This window comes from Xiphophorus couchianus, chromosome 5 (assembly GCF_001444195.1).
Source record: "Xiphophorus couchianus chromosome 5, X_couchianus-1.0, whole genome shotgun sequence".
Taxonomy (NCBI): Eukaryota; Metazoa; Chordata; class Actinopteri; order Cyprinodontiformes; family Poeciliidae; genus Xiphophorus; species Xiphophorus couchianus.
Window position 1 is genome coordinate 11213204 of NC_040232.1, and position 21694 is coordinate 11234897.

A 21694-nucleotide genomic window follows, 5' to 3' on the forward strand; every position below is an offset into this window, starting at 1 on the left:
ATCCATTAACTCTGACCTGGTTCTCAGGAGAAAAGCATCACCACAGCATGATGCTGCCATCACCAGGATTCACAGTTTTCCAGTGGAGTTTGTATGTTAGTCAAAAAGTAACCAGACTAGAAAATCTTCTACAATGTTTGTGGTACACAGCAAACACAACTTATGATCTTTTTTTTTTTTTTTAAATAATGTCTTTCTTCTTGTCATTCGAATTTGTGGAATGAATGCCTCACATGTGTCCTGAAAAAGACATTCAAAACCTCATTAAGCTTATTGTTTCAGAACCTTGCTGTGGTTTTTAACTAATCTTTGAGACTTTCACAACAGCTGAGTTTATTCTGATATTAAATCACACAGAAGCTGACTCTATTCACTAATCAGGAGACTTTTGAAGGCAATTGGCTGCCTCCTTTTTAGGGATATCGGTAAAAAGTATTTTAACTTAGTTTATTCGCCTTAATTCTTTTATTATTTGTTTTTGTTTTTTTATTTATTATCCTTCAATGAATCATTTGTCCTGTTTAGCTGCTTTATAAAAGGGATGCAAGTCCACGCCATCATTTATTAGTCAGTGTGTTTGCTCACATTTTTATCTCTATGTGACATTTACAATAGTCAGGCTGCCTCTGTTCGAATTACTTTGTGAGAAAAACACCAATAACAAGAAGGATATAACCTTTGGGACTTGTGAGAACAATGAGCTGAGTTCCCCATGCCAGCTTCATTATTAGCTCTACACTTTTATGTTTGATAAATACAGGCTTTTCTTTAATACATTATCTTTTAAAGGAAATTATTGTAGGGTAGCAGATATATTTTACAGTTTTATTACTTGTTTAGTGCATTATGATGTGCAAATCTTTAAAAAAAAAAAAAGCAAACAATTATTTTAAAGCTAGCACCATGGAAGTACTGAGATGTGTGCCTGTGTGTGCGCATAGCTCTGATATGTTGTTACTCATGTGATAACGATGTTAGTATCGTTATCATCAAAACTATGCTGACGGCCTAGATGTTTTTAAATGTGTCTGTTCAGATTTTTTAAGCTGAGATGCGACGAGATTTACAGATGACTGAGGACATGCCGTACGTAACACTGAGTCTTTACTCATTATCAAAAGATGCGCTCAGATGAGCCGTTGACAAAAAAGTTGTTCCTGTTAAACTTCCATTTGAGCTTCCTTTTTTAATGTAAGCGGTGTGGATTTACAAGCATCACATTCTATTAGCGGGGAACTAATCCATTTCTTTTGTTACATAGTATAAACAGTGTCACTGAAGCCTTCAAATTAATAGTTTGGGGCAAGAAGCTCTACTTCTGTCCCACAAAATTTACAAATATACAATTATTTGTACACAAGGTGAATTAGTAGGAATATACAAAACCAAACTTCTGATGTTTATTATTATTTAAAAGATTTTCTGTGGGCCCCCCCAAATTTAACTTGTTTTAGGGCCTCAAACAGCGTCGGACATGATTTGTTCGCTATGCAAAAACACAAAAACTAGCAAGAAAAACGTAGCTTTTCATCTAATGACTGATGAGACATTAATATCAAAACTGAAATCCAAATCCTAATGCAATTTGAAGAAGTTTTGTTTTTCCATCTTTTTTTGCTTTCTTGATGGTTTTTTTTTTTAGTAAGTTTTAATAAATTTGTAAAAGCAAATTGTAAGTTTGCATTTTGGTGGTAAATTCCTTCCAGTAAAAACCATCACACATACAAACCAAAGCAATATTTCAGCCTGAGAGGAACATGAATGTATTTAGCTGTCTTAAAAAATCTTCGACCACTAAATCCTTCTCGGTTTTCTTAAAATAACATATTTAACAGCATTTATTTCAGTGATTTCATGAAAGGTGTCGGACATCTGAGTAAAATGGGAGAAATGTGGAATACAAACAGAGGTTAGCAGGCAGCTGATCAATGCTGTTGTTGGTCAAAGCACAGACAGTGACCACATGCAGAAAGTGATAGCAGGGATATTAGATAGAGCTGAACAGATATTAGCCATGAATAGTGAACATGACTGAGCTTTAGAAAGATAATGTTTTACTTCAGCTGCTGGCTGTTCCATACAACACAGCTAACATATTTTAAAAATAATTTTTTGATAACATTAGCTTCGTCTGCATAGGCATTTTTGTTTAGACTTACAGTACTGTAGCAAGCAGTTGACTAGGTGTACCTAATAAAGTGGCCTATGGTTATTGTGTGTCTTACTTTAGCATCTAGTAATTCAGCTTCAGGTGACTGTCTAGGTGTCTGTTATTCCATCTTGTGAGTTGGATATCTCTTAGTAAGAACTGAATACACAATTAAACACCGTCTTTCAACTGTACAAAAATCATATAAGAAAATATGTATTATGGGAATTTTTGCAGAGGTGGTACTTGGTATAAAAAGCTTCCAAATTGCTTTGTCTAATGCAGTCCTACACGCCGACATTGTGAAACTGCAGCATTCATGCTGTAGCTACATTGTGTCTGAGTGTGCAGCGGATGGAGCAAGGAATGCAACCCAGCAGCAATTCTGGCATTTATGGAAAACCTCAAGATGCTCATTCCTGGGCAACATTTGAATAAGGTCCACTCACCACACACCTATGTCTTTTTTTTTTTTCAACGACTCATTTGATGAATTATAAAAGGGGCCCCTCCCCAAGGTGCCTGTCAGAAAAAGAAAAAACAAATTTTTTAAAAACTTATATTCTTAATAATGACAGCAGTTCTCTTAGTGAGACCACAAAGGATTATGAGTCATGAAACATAGTTAAAATATTGAATCACAGTGAGAAAAGTTGTGACAACCAACATTAAAGAAGGGAACGGACTCCACACGGGGAGCTGAGCTTGGGCTCAGATTCACACACAAATAAGTGAAACCTCCCAGCTACTCAGCTGGAAGGAGGCTGCAGATTATTTGCTTTGACTTTCATTTAAGTAGAAATATTCAAATGAATAGGTGCCTTGCATGAACTAGACCTAGCTGATGTAAAACATGATTAATTTGTGTGCAGTGTCAATGCTCTAACCAAAAAGCAAATAGAGCATTTGCAAAACAAAATATTCCCTTTTCTACTGATGCAAAATACATGTTAGAGCACAGCACCAAAACAGGTGAAGTTACTGGAACTGATCTGGGTCAGAAGGGAGATGCCTTAGCTTCAGATAATATCCTATCTTTTTCTGGAAGTTGAATAATTTGGGGAAGCATGTGCAATATGTTACAGTCTATTTCTGCTCTTTATTCTAATCTAGCTCCAGAGAAACTCACAGAAAGCCGACTAATTGGCCTTCCTCATCAATGTGTTAATATACCATGATGAGGACATACAGATTATCCTACAGCTTTTAAATTAAACCAGAATGAAAATGATAAAATTTACAGATTTCATGATGCAGTTTTCCATAAATAAATGGCACAACTAAGTTTTGTATATGAAATTGGAAGAACTTTGTCTAGAGGGGCATAATGACGCACTTTAAACATTTATGCCTGGTGTTGATTAAAAAATAAAATAATTCATTTTCAATTAGATTTTTTTTTAAAGATAATTGTGTTCATTAACTTTGATATCCTGGCTTTTATTGACACTAATCCATGACTTCCTGTTTTCTGAGTCATAAATGTAACACAGACTGAATTCTCTTAGCCGCTTTTCAAAATAAAAAAAAGAAAAAAAGAAAACGACATGAAATCCAGGTCTTTGTGAGTTTATCTTCATAAGTCAGGAAATAGCAATAAAAAAATATAAATATATTCAGCTAAATGTTCTCATAGCTACAGTCGGATCTGTGACAAACTAGACTGGAAGAGGAGCCATATTTATCGTGCCATCTTCCTGCTGTAGGGAGGATTTGAAATTAAATGGATCTATAAATCTCATTCTTAGAGAAGTCTCCAGAACAATCATTAGATACTAAAACCATCACTAATACCAGTCCTTCACACTGTTTTTACACATTTATTTACATAATTTATGCTGTTATTATGCATCAATTTTCCGTAGTGCACTGATATCCTGTATTGCACATATGTCAGAGTCAAGGCCCGCGGGCCACATCCGGCCCGCGAGAAGGTTTTTTACGGCCCCTGGAATGATCTTGATTTATTATTAGAACCGGCCCGCAGACCGCAGTAAGCCGGCACCCCGTCTGAAAAAAAATACCTTCCTTATTTGAACTGTAAGTAGTTCTTTAAATGTTCTGTGAGATGATGTACTTACCCATGTATCCATAACAACCGGAACTTTCAATATCCACCAAGTTATTGCCGAAATATACCATCTATTAAAGGAGTGCCCCCCGGATTAATTACACTCTCTGCAGCTGCAGCTGCGAAGTTACAGTATTAACCCGATACTTGCTGGAAAGTGCAACGTCTCCCCTTTCAGAAACCGTTGGAACTTTTCCACTTAGCGCTACGTGTGGCGGAATTACGGTACTGCAAATTTAGATGTGTCGCCGGCGACACGTGTAGAAGGGACAACTGTTTTCTTTGATGAACCTGAACAAAACATCACACAGAAGTCGACTTACTGCTGAACACCTTCACTCAATTCTGAGGATTTCCTCAGAAACATTGAGGAAATCCTCAATGTTTCTGAGGATTTCCGATTTGTTCGGATTTCCGATTTCCGAACATTGATGAACTTGTGGAAAAGATGGGACACCACCAAGTATCACCCTCAACCTCAAACAAGTGAACATTACTGTGCAATCACATATTTAGAGTTTTTACTCAGTTCAAGTTTAAAAGTTAAAGTTTAATATTTGTTTTCACTGCATGTTACTTCTCCTTGATGAAAGTGCTGTTTTTGATTAATAGATTTTTGCACTTTATTTTATTGTATTTCAATCCAATTATATTGTAAAAATATTTCAGTTGTGTCTGTTGAAAATTAAAGATTACTGACAGAGCCATAAGAAAATATTGCTTTATTTATCTGATCATATTGGAATATATTTGTTAGGTTTTCAGTAGGTTCAATTAGGTTCACTAGACTATATGCGTCATTTAAAAAAATTTCAATGAACATTCGATCAGTCCGGCCCTCGGCTTGTAGCTAAATTTTTTATTTGGCCCTCCGTCCATTTGACTTTGACACCCCTGCTGTATTGTAAATAGTTTGTTGTCTTTTTAATGCTCACATCACATCCACAATATGTACATGTACATGCATTTCCATTCTAACAACTGCACAGCATTTTTTATTTTAAAAGCTTGTACTCTACATTATAATTATTGTTAATCTTATTTTTAATATTTTTTTTTCAACGTTTCGACTGAACCAATATGTCTTATAATATATATTGCACAACTGCACTAATTTAAGTGTAAAGACACACACACATGCTGAATACACTAAACAGATTTTAGAGAGAGAAAAAAAAAAGACATGATGACAAGAGATAGTGATGCAGCAACATTGTGGCTCCTCCCATTGTCCCATCACGCCTAATTTCTAACATCACACCACTGTTCTAAGCCCCGCCCGCCTGTCAGCTCCTTAAAACATGCTGAGATGCGACACTGACCACAGAGGATTTTACCGGTCCAGAACCACAGCTGTCCACTCTTTGACCCAGACTCTCGAACCGGCAGAACCCACCTCGGATCTCGTCTCCATCTCCAACCTGCGCTGTCTAAGCCGACTTTTCATTCTGTTGAGGGACAAATAAAGACAGGACATGACAGGGGTGTGGAAGGGACTGTCTACATGTTGGTGTCTGTTGATGCTGATTCACTGTCTGGCTCAAACAGGTAAGACATTTTATCCAAAATGAAGGAAGATCACTGTCTAAATGAGTGCGGGTTGTTATACTGAGTCATGTTGATGCTGTTTAAATAACCTCATTATAATGCCAATAAAATGCGGTTTAATTCTGGTTGTTTCAAATGAAAACGGATGTAATTAAATTAACACTGTTTTTCTCGTCTTGAAATCGCTACCTGAAATTTACTTTTAAAAAATTTACTTTAAATTTTAGCTCTTACTGTGACGGATTTCCTGTAGAAAACCTGACTGATAAAGTTATGCGAAAATAACCTCGATGAGGTTTGCGTTTGAATGAAACGTACGCACAGCGCCGTGATTGGCTGCTTCCGCCGTCCAATGCACGTTGCATCCAATCAGGTTCACGGATTTAGATGTTTTCTTTCCTCGGGGGCGGGACAAACCTTTAGACGGTTGTCAAGGAAGGAAGTCGCTAGAAAAGTGTGCACCTCGCTTTAGCTGCACAAACCTTTTCGTCAATTTCATGTGACATCGGCTTTCACAACATGCAGCTTCTACTGCGTGATGTTCTTTTAATTCAGGAGGGGATGTTTTGTCAGAATAACACTGCAAAAATAACAGTGTTATTCTGTTACACTGAATAACACTGTATGTGAAATAGTACAGATAGTTTTAAATACATAATACAGATTATTGTTTACAGACTGTCAAAAAATATGGAGGGGCATATATATATAGTACAGACCAAAAGTTTGGACACACCTTTTAATTCAATGAGTTTCCTTTATTTTCATGACTATTAACATTGTAGATTCACACTGAAGGCATCAAAACTATGAATAATACATGTAGAAATATGCACTAAACAAAAAAGTGTAAAACAACTGAAAATACCCCTTATATTCTAGTTTCTTCAAAGTAGCAACCTTTTGCTGTGATTACTGCTTTGCACACACTCTGCATTTTCTTGATGAGCTTCAAGAGGTCGTCACCTGAAATGGTTTTCACTACATAGGTGTGCCCTGTCAGGTTAATAAGTGGGATTTCTTGTCTTATAAATAGTCATGAAAATAAAGAAAACCCATTGAATTAGAAAGGTGTGTCCAAACCTTTGGTCTGTACTATATATATATATATATACATAGCGAGAGACTAGAAATTGTTACTATATGTACAGAAATAAGATGCAGTTGATGATTAGGTCATTTAACTATTTACATTACTAACATTTTCCAGGGTTTTCTTTCCAAGATTTGTCAATCACTAAAAATGCAAAGGAAAAAGTAAAACAACCTTCCAGGATCCTGAATCCATTATATAATGCTGAATGGGCATGTTGCCTATTATTAGCTAAAGGTTTTTTAAAATCAAAGGTAAACTATGTGAAAGGAGAGAACGGTCCTTAACTTGAGTCATTTAACCAGCTTATGCAGATATCCACCCACAAATCTCTGGTCTCTTCAAAAAATTTTCCCAAATCTATTTATTTCTGTTTTGCTGCCCTTATTTCCAGTCATCAGATTTTCCAGTTAGTCTCTCTCTTTCTCTCTCTCTGTGTGTGTGGGGGGGGGTTTGTAGAGAGAAATAAATCTGGCTCTGGTTTATTTAATGTAGCGTCACTTACTGTTTATCGTGCTTCTAAAATAAGTCACTCTTTCCAGGCTGTGAAAGAGTCTGGAAAGACTCTTTCCAGACTCTGGAACCAGGTTAAAGTTACTTTAACCTAGTTAAAGTAACTTTATTACTTTAACCTGGTTAAAGTAACTTTATCCAGGTTAAAGTTACTTTAACCTGGATAAAAGTTAATCTGGTTCACATGTGGATAAAAGTAAAGTTACTTTTATCCACATGTGAACCAGATTAATTGTTAATCCAGGTTAATTGTTATTCTGTTAACCATAATGTTAGGTGCCCAAAAAGCTAGATTTGTACAACTTAATCATCCAGGGAGCCAAAATTGAATATTTTCCCTTACTGGGCTCTGACTGGTGACTGGAAGAATACATAGAGAAAATCTGATTATTTTTTTATTCAATTAATGCATCAGTCTAAACATGTATCAACCTTGTATTCTTGTAACTTTTTTTTTCAAAAACCCATAATTAAAATGAGTGAAACCCATAGCCCAGCCCCAATCCACCAAGTTAACTCAGACCTGGGTGGATCCATATTTGATCCAGAACTAGTCAGCAGCTTGGTTTCATCACATCAAACAGGATCAGTAACTCGTCGCCCAGTGACTCCTGTAAACTCTCATCAATAAAAGCTCATCTTAATTACTTACCCAGCGTGATGTATGCACCTGCTGGCTATTTATTAACTGCTGAGTGCATTTTTGACCACATAAAAGAACCTCTTTGTGTAGGTTCTCATTGTGCATATTCCAAGCATTTGCCACTAAATAACAGGACTGCCTTATGCTCTCACAGCATTGTTGAGCTATAACGTCTCAACAACTTGTCAAACCACTCTGGCAGTTTCTGCCGTCAAACAGGTCTCACCTTACATGCTTTGTGAGCTCAAGGTTGATTGTAGTGGCTTTTTGCGGAAATGCCTCCTTACATGGCATGTAGTGAGGTGTGGTAGTTTTAAAGTTAAGCACAGATTACATTTGTTTTTCTTCAGAAGAAAATCAAGTACTTTCTTTGCAGCATCCTACCTGTGGTTTGTGATTCCAAGTCCAGCTTTTGATTGGAGTTTTTCCATTGTGCAAATGGGCCAGCCAGTTAGTAGGCATTTGTTATTTGTTTCAGGCAAATAACTGCTTCAGGCAGTTTCACTACTACTTTACTATGCTTTAAATCTGGAAGTGAAAACATCCACATTCATTATGTCACTCTTAGTGGCAATTAACTACAATTTAATGACTAAACTTCTCTTTGAGAACTTTTGAATTAGAACGAGTTAACCGTGGTTGGTGGGATGATTAACAGTGGAAAACTGAAGCATAGTCTGGAGTGGTTTCTATTTCCTCCTAACCTCAGAGATGAGGCCAGGATTCTGAAGCTGGGATGTGATGTCAAATGTGACCCACTTGTAGTTCTGTTTTTTCTCGTACTATAAAGTTGATTCCTAAAAAGGTAAAGAGAGTGGAAGGCATTTAGCTTTTTTGAACAGGAGGAGTTTATGTTAGAAACTTTCTCAATATGCAGTCTTCCTGGCTTCCCTGCCATGTGTGCACATTAGTGTGTGTGTGTTTTACTGGTTCCTGAAATAAGTAATCAAAGGAATTCAACATTCTCGTAAATGTTACTACATCAGATTCCTCCCATTCGAAGTGTTAAGGTGACATTGTGAAATCATTTCTTGTAGGAAGCTGTCTAACCAGTCTCATGGTTTGTCTTTCATCACTCTGATGCTGGCGGCTGGACAGACTACCTGGTCTCTGTAGAGTTGCATGTTGTTGTGAGGAATGCCATCCTGGGGCCAATCAGCAACTGGTGGTGTGATGGTTCAACTCCTCCCATGCTATTGTCTTAAAGGGACAGTCTGACAATGGGTCCAGCCTCCAGGTGACTGAGGCCAAAAAAAGGCAGTGCAAACAGTGATAGAGGATGATGAAAGAGGCCCCTGTCTGTTTCACCTGTGCTCTTCTGATGCTTTGGCTGCTGCTGTAACCAGCTGCTGATAAGGCCTTTGAGCTGGAAATAAAACACTTTCAGTGTGGCAGCATTACCTTTTAAAGTTTAACCTGCTTAGTCAGTCTACTGCTACCACATCCTTGTTAAAAAATAACTCTGCTTCCGTACTGGTGATAAAGTTAGGGGTTTGTTCTCACACCTTGGCACAAGTATATAGCGGACTAGAATAAATGTTTTCATTAATCACTAGCAATATAAATATGAAGAAATTTAAAGTAATATTCTCTGAATGCCACAAAGACAATAAGATAAATAGTTTAAAAAACAAAATGATGCTTGCTTCATTAGAAATTCACAAGGAATCTATGGCAAGAGAAGATCTCCAACATGGCGGTCCCTTTCATAGAAAGTGTCCTGATATCTGCCCAGTTGTGAGAGTGGAGAAAAGCAATCCATAAGATAATCTAAGTGGAAAAAATGAGGGAAACAGCAAAGACTTTACCAAATGACTTGGTCTGCTAATCACAAATTAAAAGTATCTCAAAATGTCTTAAATTTAATTCTTAGAAATTTGCAGAACCTGCATCTAAGAATAACATCACATGCAAATTAACTAAGTTATGGTTCAAAAATGAAAGACCAGTGGGATCTGCTAATTGAAGTGCTTTGAGAACTACTTAGTACTCCCAATACAAGCTAACAAATAATGTTCTGTGAAGTAAGTTATATATTCATGAATGAAAGACTTAATAACACCAATCAACAGTTGGGTTTTCCAGCAGCTATTTCAAAGTTTCACAAGACAGGCAGCCATTTTGGATGTTGAAGTTGGGGTTGGTAAGAACTCAGAATTGGGACTTTGAGACCGTTCTCTTACTTTTTTCAAACTTTAAACAGGGAAATTTAGACTTCTGAGTATAAAGAACCTTATAATTATGTGTTGTCCTTTTAGTTAATAACAGAGGGAAAACGGAAAAGAATGTTTTCTTCTTTAAGTGCCGTTTTTGTAAAATTGCACAAAGTCGTAATGTACAATTATTTTAAAAAATTTATACTTGGATGCTGGTCTCTTCAAAGAGTTAGTGTTACTCCACGTCTTGCCTAACCATGAGTCAGATGTTAACATAATTTTGTAAACTCCTCTGGGTTAAGCAACGAATAAAAGGCGTGGTTTTAACACTGTTCCTTATCTGAACTCCAGGAACCTTCGATTGGACCTGGTCTAATTGTGTACAATTTTGGGTCAAACATTAACTCTAAGAGGATATGAGCTGTGTTGACACACGCAGCTTACACTGCTGCAAGAACCTTTTATCCAGGAGATGCAAGCTGAGCTAGAATTGCTGATAACATCCACAGAGTCTGTATGTGGTGTGTTGGTTTGTCCTGGTGTGATATTACCATCGCTTGTCATCTGCAGATGCAGCCTTCACATGCAGCTCCACTCAGTTTAAGTGTGGAAACGGGAGATGCGTCACCCGCAGGTGGCTCTGTGATGGAAACGACGATTGTGGCGATGGAAGTGATGAACTAACAGCTGTCTGCTGTATGCTAGCTTTTCTTGTCATGAGTATTTTTATTTGATCTAAATGAACAGAAAAGATGCATTATTTGTGTCTACATACAGAAAATTCAACCTTTATTCTTGATTCCCTCCTCAGCGGCAAAATCATGCATGGAGTCCCAGTTCAACTGTGGGGCGCCTTTGAATCACTGTATACCAAAGAACTGGCATTGTGATGGCAAACCTGACTGTGAAAACAGATCTGATGAGAGAAACTGCAGTAAGTATCCCACCAGTACAGAGTCTTTTATCTGGTCGGTTACTGGAAATTCACCCAACAAAAAGCAGCTCAATCAATAGCAGGGTAATAATTAAATGACTGAGAGATTATTTGAAGTGGAGAAAAACCAAAATGTAATTCAAATTGAGGGAAGTACGTTATCCATTAAAACATATTTATTACATGTCAGAGGCCACAGTCCTCATTGTAGCTGCATTTCTTCCTCTTCTGTTTCTGTCCTTTTTCCTGTCCAGCTACTGATAAACAAAGTCCTCTAGTGGCGCAAAACCCTTAAAAAGCAAACACAATATCTATAAACTGAATTGCTGTTAGAAACATCTACAGTCCAATCTGCAATCTCTGGCTGCCCTAAGTTATAAGATGTGCAAAAAGCCATAAAATATATTCAACTTATCATAGAAATATAACCCTACAATACATATTAGAAAAATATCACCTTTAATTTGAGTGTTTTTAATCAGCAATGTGAAGTAAATGTTAAAAAAAAACATTTTTAATAAATGATCTGTGGTATAGCTGAAGATTTTGCAACCTGTACCTTACTTTATGTTTATGAGTATCTATTGCAACACTTAAGCAATGCTTAAATCTATATATGATTATTTATATTTTCACTTGAAATAAAATGTAATCTTTTAAAGATTAACTAATGTTGCGCTGTCTGTAGGTTTACCATAAAGAAATGTGTACATACTGTACATTCACTGTAATTCTAATGTCTACCTATAACACAAACTATAAACTGTTTGAAATTCTGAGCATGTCATCACGTTAACTTATTCTCCTTTCCCTTGCTTCAACACAGCTGCAAAAGAATGCAAGACCGATGAGTTTAGGTGCACCAATGGTCAGTGTATATCCAAGGCTTATGTTTGTGACAAAGACAAGGACTGTTCTGATGGCTCAGACGAGGTGGACTGTCCCAAGCCCACCTGCCACCCTCGGACCTTCCAGTGCAACAATTCAATTTGCGTGCCATTGCTGTGGAAATGTGACGGAGACAGAGACTGTCTGGACGGGTCTGACGAGTGGCCGGAGAACTGCGAGGGGAAGCAGACGTTGAAGAAGCCGTCGCAATGTGGCGCCCATGATTTTGAGTGCTCAAACGGGGAATGTATTCATAGGGCATGGAGGTGTGATGGAACTCCCGACTGCTCAGACCAGTCAGATGAATTCAACTGCAGTAAGTCAGCCCTCTTGGAGTTTGACTTAATCCCTCTTAGCATTGTTGTCCAATTTTCTAAGCAGTTTGCACAATTTTTCAGGTCAGCCTAGTTGTCATGATGGTCAATTCCAGTGTGGCAACGGTGTCTGTATCAGTGAAGACCTGAAGTGTAACTCCGCGAACGACTGTGGGGACAACAGTGATGAAGTGAGCTGTCAAACAGGTGGGCCTCTCATTCAAGAGTACTTTTATGAGGCATCATGTTTGCATACAGAAGTAAAGGTTTTCATGTCTTAAGGTGTTTTCTCTGCAGTCTCTCAAGTTCCTGTTCTGTTTCCACAGATAATGTGTGTGAAGGTCCAACCAACTTCAAGTGTGGCAGTGGGGAGTGCATCAGCATGGACAAAGTATGTGACTCAAACAGAGATTGCAACGATCAGTCTGATGAACCTCTTGAGTGTGGTAAGCTACCTTCTGGCTAAACATCCTCTATAGTTTTAATATAGGCAAACTAGCAATACAGCAGTGTTACCTCCCAGCTGGCATGAGGAAATACCTGACATGTTTTATATTTATTTGTGTCCACAGGCAAAAACGAGTGTTCAACAGGAAATCACAGTTGTTCTCATCAATGCAATGACCTGAAGATTGGCTACAACTGCTCCTGCCCTGCTGGATACAGACTGAAGAGTGACAATCAAACTTGTGAAGGTACAAAAAGTGTGTTTTTAAGGCCCAGTGTGTAAAAAGCCACCAATCTCCAAACTGTGATGGAGTCATAGATTAAACTGAGAAACGACAGAGATCCTCTTTAGTGTATGAGTTGTCCTCAGTATGCTAATCTCTGGAACCTGTGTTCATCCATCTGCAGACATTGATGAATGCGAGGTGCCAGACACCTGCAGTCAGATATGCATCAACCTGCCTGGAAGCTACAAGTGTGACTGCAATGATGGCTATCAAATTGATCCAGTGAGCAAAACGTGCAAGGCTGAATCAGGTAGCCAGATTGTGTTCCTCAATAATACTTTCCTTCTCAATAGCCCTGTCTGAAAGCTAAATCCGACTCTCTTGTGTTTTCTGCAGGGAATGTGGCCACGTTGTTCTTCACCACTAAACACGAGGTCAGGGAGCTCACAGTGGACCGCAGTGAGTATACCAGGCTGATCCCAGAGCTGAAAAATGCTGTGGCTCTGGATCTGGACATGCTGAACAAGAAGATCTTCTGGTCGGACCGCTCTCAGAAGAAAATCTTTAGGTAAGCCTGACGGATGTTAATTATTTGCGTTTGTCTCACACATTTTAAATTAATTATCTCTCTCTAAGTCCATGCTGTTGTCTCCTTCCCCACAGCTCAAACATAGACATGGCCAGCAACTCTGCTAATCACAATGTTGTGATTGAAAACGGGATTGAAGCCCCAGAAGCCCTTGTGGTGGATTGGATCCATGGCAACATCTACTGGACTGACAGCACCTTGAAGACCATTTCTGTGGCAACTACAGAAGGCAACAAAAGGAAGACCCTCATCAATGAGAAACTTGGGAGGCCCAGAGCCATCACAATTGACCCAGAAAATAAGTGAGAAAAATGTCCTTTGAATGATTTAGTTCTTTTAAAAATTCAAGCTCATTTTGCTAATTCCATTTTTTCTGTGTCCTCTTCAGCTTTATGTACTGGACTGACTGGGGAGAGGAGCCAAAGATTGAGAAGTGTGGACTCAACGGAGTCGGTCGTGTTGCCTTGGTGACAGATAACATTGAATGGCCCAATGGCATCACCCTTGGTAAACAGAGCTCTATGGAAATCGGAGTTGAAACAAAGCATGTCATTTCCCTGTCTAATGAGCCACCTTTGTCCCCGTAAACAGATATGGTAAGCCAGCGTCTGTACTGGGTGGATGCCAAGCTGCATGCTATCTTCAGTGTTGATGTTAACGGAGGGACCAGACACATGATCATATCTGGTGAAGAAAACATCCATCATCCCTTCTCACTGACTGTCTTTGAGGTTAGTGAAGACACCTGTTTTCCTCAATTAAAACACAGCTCACTGAACATTGATGAATGTAGTCAGTTTCACAGTAATCAGGATTGTTTGTCATTTATAACAAATGACGAAATGTTTTATTTCTTCTAAAACAGGAGAAAGTTTTTTGGACGGAGTCCTTCCGTGGCACAGTTTCCAGTGCTAACCGCCTGACAGGAAATGACATCAATGAGTTGGTGACTGATCTGCAAAATCCAGAGGCCCTTGTTCTTTACCACAACCTGAAGCAGCCAATCAGTAAGCATTCATCTCAACATTTACATGCAAACATAAAACATTAGCGACAAAGAGAAATCCTATTTTTTTTATTTTCCAACCATACCAAACCTAGTTGCTATCACTAACCCTCTTGTTACTATGAAAGGGAAACTAAGATGTAGCTATTTTAAGTAAGGTGTTCAAAAAAGCACAACAGGAAGAGCTGCAACAACCATTTAAACTTAAGTTATTTTCAACAGAGCAAAGTTCATTAAGGCTGTTAGAACAAAGGCCGAGACTTTGGCAGATGGAGGTCATTTACTCCCTTTGCCTTTTCTTACTTTTGATTTGGTTATTTCTTGCCCAATTTATTAGGAAAAGGAAGCATTAGCCCCATATGTATTCATAGCCCTCACGGATGTTTTGTTGAACTGTCAAATAGGTAGTTTGATTCTGAGCTAATAAAGTTGAACTCTACACCAAAAGTCATCCTTTATCCTTTTGAGCTTCCAACCTCTGTCTGCCATTATAAATTCTGGATTTAAATACAAGCATTAAGGTTAGAATTAACAACTTCTAGGAAATGCATATCAGCAATCCTGATTGAGCTAATTGTTAAACAATATTAATGAAAGCTTACCATGTCAACTATGTCATCATTTATTTTAAAATAAATAGTAGAGTCTTGCTTTAGTGCAAGTGCTCACACACACAATGTGATGTCCTTGCTGCTCCTTTAAGTATAATTCTTCATGGAAGATCTGGATTTGTAGTTTCAAATCATCTCAAAAACAGGAAGTGAGAAGTCGGCTCCAAATCTCTGATAAATTAATCTCTGAAATATACCCTAAATTGATGTCATTACAATGCTTTCTTTTAGGCATAAACTGGTGCAGAGTGGGTAACAGCATAAATGGAGGTTGTGAGTACCTGTGCCTTCCTGCTCCTCTGCTTGACGAGAGCTCTCCTAAATACACCTGTGCCTGTCCAGACAACATGGTCCTGGCCGCTGATATGAAGAAATGTGTGGGAGGTATGGTTCCTCTGCACAAATATTCAAAAACCTTTAAATCCATCTTCCTGTGCTGAGAGTAACTTTTATTCTTTAATGTCTCACATGTGCTCAGCTGCACCTCCTGCCAGGACTGACCCACCTGTCATGTCCAAGACCAGTAAACCAGCCACACGTGGAACCACTAAAGCTGCTAAGATGCCCACAACTAGTTCATCTGTCCAGCCCAAGCAGACCACAGATAAACCTGCTGGCACTCCTCAAGGTAAAGGAAAGTGTGAGGATAAACAAGAAATACATGATTTGTTACCAAAACTTGCAAAAACAATTTTTAATTAATTTATCTTGGTCAACACACATTTGTTAAATTCTTAGATTTTTCCCTTTTTTTTCCAAACTTGTGTTCTATAAGGCGGAAAGAAATTATTTTCTTTTTGACAACAATGGAAATGATAAACTGACCATTCTTTGAATTATTTTTGACATATTACATACTGTTTTAAATTTGTAATAAAAGAAAAAACAGCTATAAAAAGCTATATATTAAAAAAAGAACTGTATTCTTGTTTTCTTCCTTAGGCTTCCAAAAAGCCGTGATGCCCGAGGAAGCTCCTGCATCTCATTCTGTTGCTCTCTACGTTTTTCTACCACTCGGTACGTTCCACCTTTTATCCATTCCACATTAAACTTAAACATTTGATCTTGGCAGTCTTTTTTTGTGATGTGACATGGATGTACTTCCCTCCTGTCTTCTGCAGTGATCATAGCAGCACTGGTGTGTGGAGCAGTGTTGTTTTGGAGAAACTGGCACAGGAAGAACACCAACACCATTCACTTCGCCAATCCCGTGTACCAGAAAACCACCGAGGATGAGGTGCACATCTGCAGGAACGGCTCCGACGGCTTCGTCTATCCTGAGGTAGCCCAGCGTTGTTCTCCGTTAACAGCTTCCTTCACATGGCTTTGAAACTTTACAAGCAAATCTAAATAATCCTTTACATTCTTGTTCTTTTGCAGAGGCAAATTGTGAGCATGGACGACATGGAGATTGCATGATCTGAAGAATTTTAGCTGAAGGTTTATTTTTTCCTCTGAGGAAACAAGACCTGCTTCTTCACAAAGCCCTCCCCTTTTTCCAGTGACCTCCTTTTGTCGTTTGTTTTCGACCTCAGCACTGTGCCTTACAAGCCTGCAATAGAGATTCTCTTAACTCTAGTATGGCAAATGGAAGCATGGGTACAAGCAGGCACACTTTTTTTCTAAGTAAAAGAGCAACACGCAGTATCAGAAGATGATGCTAATCTGGGAGTTTTGACTCTTTTGATGCTACTTGAACATACTTAGTAACAAAAATCACATCAAAAATGTAAAAAATTACATCATCTTGCCCCTTCACCATTTCATACTTTTGCAATTATGACTATTACGGTACATACTCAAATTTTGCATTTGATAAAAAAAACGTTTTTCATGGTATGCTTTTTATTGATCATCATAATTTCATTAATGTAAAACTTTCGTTCTAATAATAATTTTCTGTTACTTAGGTTGCTCTTTCTTAAATCGGTTTGATCAGTTTGATTTGTGGTATTTAATTGAAGTCAACGACTCTTAAGAGCTAAATTAAGCAATATTTGGAAAAATACCAAGAAACACTGATGCCTGGATGAATATGTAAGAAGTAGTGTGTTTATGGGTACAAAACAAGACAAAATGAGAATGTATGGGTTTGAAATTGTAAGAACTGGGGAAGGGGCAAATTGACCCAAAGCCTACTGAAACTTACATTTTGCATTTATTGTATTTATTACATAACAAATGTTTTCACTGCAATGCATGGATGACTCTAAAGTCCTTAACTGTAAAGTTTTAGCAGTTCATGTGTGCCTTGTAATGACACTCCAGTAGTTGGAAGAAATGTATCGGAAGCCTTACTGATCCCTCTGCCTTCCACACCGTGGCCTTTTCTCACTCGGGAACCAGGGTTGTGCGTTTTATTTGGCTCCCATGTCAAACAGCCTTTTGTTGTAATCTGTAATATTCGTCTACAACATTTTTACGTTGCTGCTGTCTTTGTTTTGTCCGATCACCAAATACGCTGCGGCTGTTTGGAGCCACAGGTGGTTTACATTTTGAAATGAAGAAGCTGCTGAGTCATTTTGACATCAACCAAAGTGAAGAAAATGTTCTTTTTTTGTTGTTAATAAGTAATTGTAGATGACTACCTTTTGCAACATTGTAAATAGTTGTAAATATTTTTGTAAAATATCCACTTGCTCACATTTGTAAATAGAACGAAGAAGTACGTGATTAGTTGTTTTATTTATTTATGGTTCGTTTTAGATAGTTCCCAGCTGGCTGTAATGGATATCTCTAAATGGTGAAGTCTCACCTGAACACTGTGCAGCTATAATTTAACTGATGTCAGTGAAAGCTTTGAATGGTTGTTTGGTTTTGCATACAAGGCAGTGCACCAGGGTTAGTGATTTACTTTGCACTAGAGAGCAACTATTTATGGTGTCGTAGCACGAATGAAGAGACCTTCTGTTCCTCTTTCCCCTGCATGTGGTCTCTCTCTCATGACTCAGATTATTTATTGTGCTTCCTGTGTTCTGTTACTGTGATGGCCTGATTGTATCGTGGGATTCATGCTGCATTCGAGTCCCCTGGAAATTGTCATTACTCTGATCTGGGAATAAGTACACCAGACTTGCGTTGAAGTCGGCAAGCAGATGCATATACTGATTTAATTTGTTTTAACTAACCTCATTCTGTGCACTGAAACACTAAAGGAGATCCTTACAAAAAGTTATTTATGAAACTTTTAGTGTATCTTACATGCACAGCACTCATGAAACTTCCGACTTCCTAAGTCTGGAACCAGGGAGCCTCAAATGCAGCATACAATATTTTTCAAATGACATGATGATTTATTTCGTGCAGAATATACATATTGAAGTATGTAAGGCTGATGCACAGCTGATAGCTTGTTTGTTCTCATCACCTTGTTCACTTTTGTTTGAAATAAAAGAGCTTGAATGTTTATCAGTCTGTTTTCCTAGTTCATTTAGAACCATGTAAATGACTGAGATCAACGCAGGATAATTCATTACAGATCGGGGAGTCTCTCCTATCTGCGTTGTCATTCCAGGCATTCAGATTGTGAAGTATGTTAAGTTTGTTTTAATAGTATCAGTCTATTACTTTAGTCAATAGGACTAGCTGATTAACAGACAGGAATGGGGCATCCTTCCCAGGCAAAGCTAAGTATTTTAACATTAAGCTTAACAGAAGTCTACAAAAAGCTTAAACTTAGGTTGCCTGGAATCGTTGCCATTATGTTCCCATTTACAAAATCCCCTTAACGTGAACTGGTAGGTTGGTTTTACTTTCAGATCTGAATTTTTTCCACTTGTATTTTCAAACAGCTAACTGCTATCACAGCAAGGGGATTTTTATTTTCTCTGGCCAAAATAAACAAATACCATCAGGTCATATAATAGTTTCAGCTGCTGTCAGTAGTGTAAAGTCTTACACTGAAAAATGTAATAAAACTTTTATCTAAGTACATCCATTTAGGGGAAAGGAAATTCCGTGATTAAAATGATTGTTTATAACAAAAATACCATAATCTGTTGTCAGTAACACAAGGTTACTCTAACATTTCACAAGGGTGGAGCACACAGAGAAAGGAATGTTTGCACAATCACTTTACAAAGTTAATTTTATGTCTAGTGAGTAATTTCTAAGCTAATATGGTTATCTTTTGCATAGTTTTTCTGTGAATCACAATGACAAACTATTATAGTTCATGGTAAAGTTCATCTGATTAATATTAAAATGTTCTGGCGTGTCAATTGTTGATCCCTAAAACCTATAAGATTTTAGACAACTTTTAAGTTGTCTGTTGTCTTTTTAGATACACCTCCTTGAAGGATTTAAGTATAAAGCAGCAGTTTTGTCAGAGGAGTCATAAATGTGCCGGCTTCAGGAGAAACCTGCTCCCTAATTCAATAAACCTCCTGCATAATTAATCTTATGTAACTTTACAAAAAATATATATTTCAATCCAGTCACACATACATTCCAATTGGTCTTAGTTGTCAAATGGTGCATTAAGTTAGACATGAACTTTTGAAGTTAACAACTGAAATAACAGAAAATTAAAGAGTAGAAGAAGAAGAAAGCATGAGTGTGATGAAAAGTTGTCAGCCTGTCCTCAAGGCAGTAGCCTAAAGCTATCTTCAGAGATATTTATGCTATCTCTAATAGCATAACTAGATAACCTAATGAGGCTTGAGAGAATCAGAGTCAAGGACTGTATTCCTCCTCCCCCAGACTGGGCTGTATACTCCCTCTGTTTTTAACTGTAAGCTTTATCAAAAAGAAAACTTTAATGCCTAGTCTGGAAAGCAGACAGCACTCTGGGGATAAAGAAGGGTCATGCTAGCTGTAAGTTGAAGCAAATTTTGTAAAACTTATTTACATGTCAAATCGTTGTGGGTCTAGGGATAAGCATGTAAGATGATGGATGGATGGATGAATGGATGGATGGATGGATGGATGGATGGATGGATGGATGGATGGATGGATGGACGGATGGATGGACGGACGGATGGATGGATGGATGGATAGATGGATGGATGAACAGACGGACGGACGGACAGACGGAAATTGTTGTAGGTGGGCGTGCTGCTGTGTTATGCCCAGTATCAGCCCAATACGAACATAACGCCTTTACCTTGACTGAATAATGATGCTGAAACTGGCATCTGATCCAAAGATTTCAATTGGTTGCCCAACTCACTTCCTATTTGAAATTAATCTAAATATAATCATCTCTAGTTCAGTCTCTAAAATAATAGGATTAATACCCTAAACAAAGACCATGAGACCGACCAGTGTAATATATATTCTTGGCTGGACTGAATTTGGTGAAAATCTTTTGTTTTTTTTAATTATAATTTGTGAAATCTTTACTTAAATAATGAAAACACACAAAAAATAACAATTCTAGGTTTCTTTAAGAAAATTTTATGTGGGGGATAGAGATGGAAGTAGTGGTTTCTTGAAGATGCCTTTAATACATGAGTCATTACTGGTTGTGACATTCAAATGAAAAGAGCTCTTCACCTACAAAGTTGACAGCATTGTTTAAACAAAAGAGACTGATGAAAAATGTGCTTGTGTCTTGGGTTTGTCTTCAAGGACAGACTTTGTTTGGGGACATGTTGAGCCATCTAGAAAACTATGGAATGCTGTCTGTTCAGAACTGGTTCAACATTCCTGCATGAAAAACTCCACGCCCATCTGATTATGTTTAAATATAATTCACCGTTTTACTCACCTTGTGTTTTGTTAGTAGGTATTTCATTAAAGATTAAAGTAGAATCGGAGATGTGAAGCTGACTTGCCCATCAATGGCAGCACCCAGGAGGATTAAGAAAGCTACCAGGGAGTCTGAGGTGACAAATGACACCTGTTTCCCGGAGGCTGTAATCTGCATCCTCTCCTGATTATTTACATACAGGATTGTTGGGTTTCTCATTGGTCAGGTGGCGAAAGCAGGGAGGAGCCGCATCTCACACCACTGATTCGTAGGCAAAGGGGAGTGTCCTCAAAAAGTAACAGCAGGAGGAGACAGGATGGATGATGGAGGACCGATACTCCATTGTTAAGCATCCAAATGTGTAACAAAAGGCCCTGATGAGAAGTAACAATGATCCCATGTTTGGTCTTATCAGGACACCCTGAGGCCTCAGCAGGTGGGTGACTGCTGCAAGAGAACAGCATGTGCAACTGATAGGTTTTGTCAAAAGAAAAAAAAACTGCTCAATTTAATACTCTGTGAACTAAAAGTTGAGGCTATTTTATCTGTGAAGGACACAAAGCTCATGAGAACCTTCATGGGAAATACTCCCAAAACAATCTGTTTTTGCTTTGGGAGAGACATATAATATAGACATATGGGAGAGAGTTTAATTTCTCTGAAATCTTTTTCACTCACTCAGAAATCCTTTGACATAATTTCTTCCTTTCACACTTGTGCCTGTGCAACATTATAATGATTCCTGTTTACTCTGGATTCTGTTAAAGTCTTCGCAGAGATGCTGAGAAGAATCTCCACATTCAGCATTCAACA

General features: G+C 38.0%; 1 protein-coding gene across 1 annotated transcript; it reads left to right on the forward strand.

The window, feature by feature from the left end:
• The first annotated feature begins 5521 nt into the window (after nt 1-5521).
• ldlrb (low density lipoprotein receptor b) lies at nt 5522-18597 on the forward strand. Its single transcript, XM_028016409.1, has 18 exons — nt 5522-5768; nt 10744-10869; nt 10985-11107; nt 11934-12311; nt 12394-12516; nt 12636-12755; nt 12882-13004; nt 13165-13293; nt 13380-13551; nt 13647-13874; nt 13961-14079; nt 14164-14303; nt 14438-14579; nt 15421-15573; nt 15668-15817; nt 16132-16206; nt 16311-16471; nt 16570-18597. The coding sequence occupies exons 1-18, from the start codon at nt 5696-5698 to the stop codon at nt 16606-16608; spliced, it is 2574 nt and encodes an 857-aa protein (XP_027872210.1). The 5' UTR covers nt 5522-5695; the 3' UTR covers nt 16609-18597.
• Nucleotides 18598-21694: the final 3097 nt, after the last annotated feature.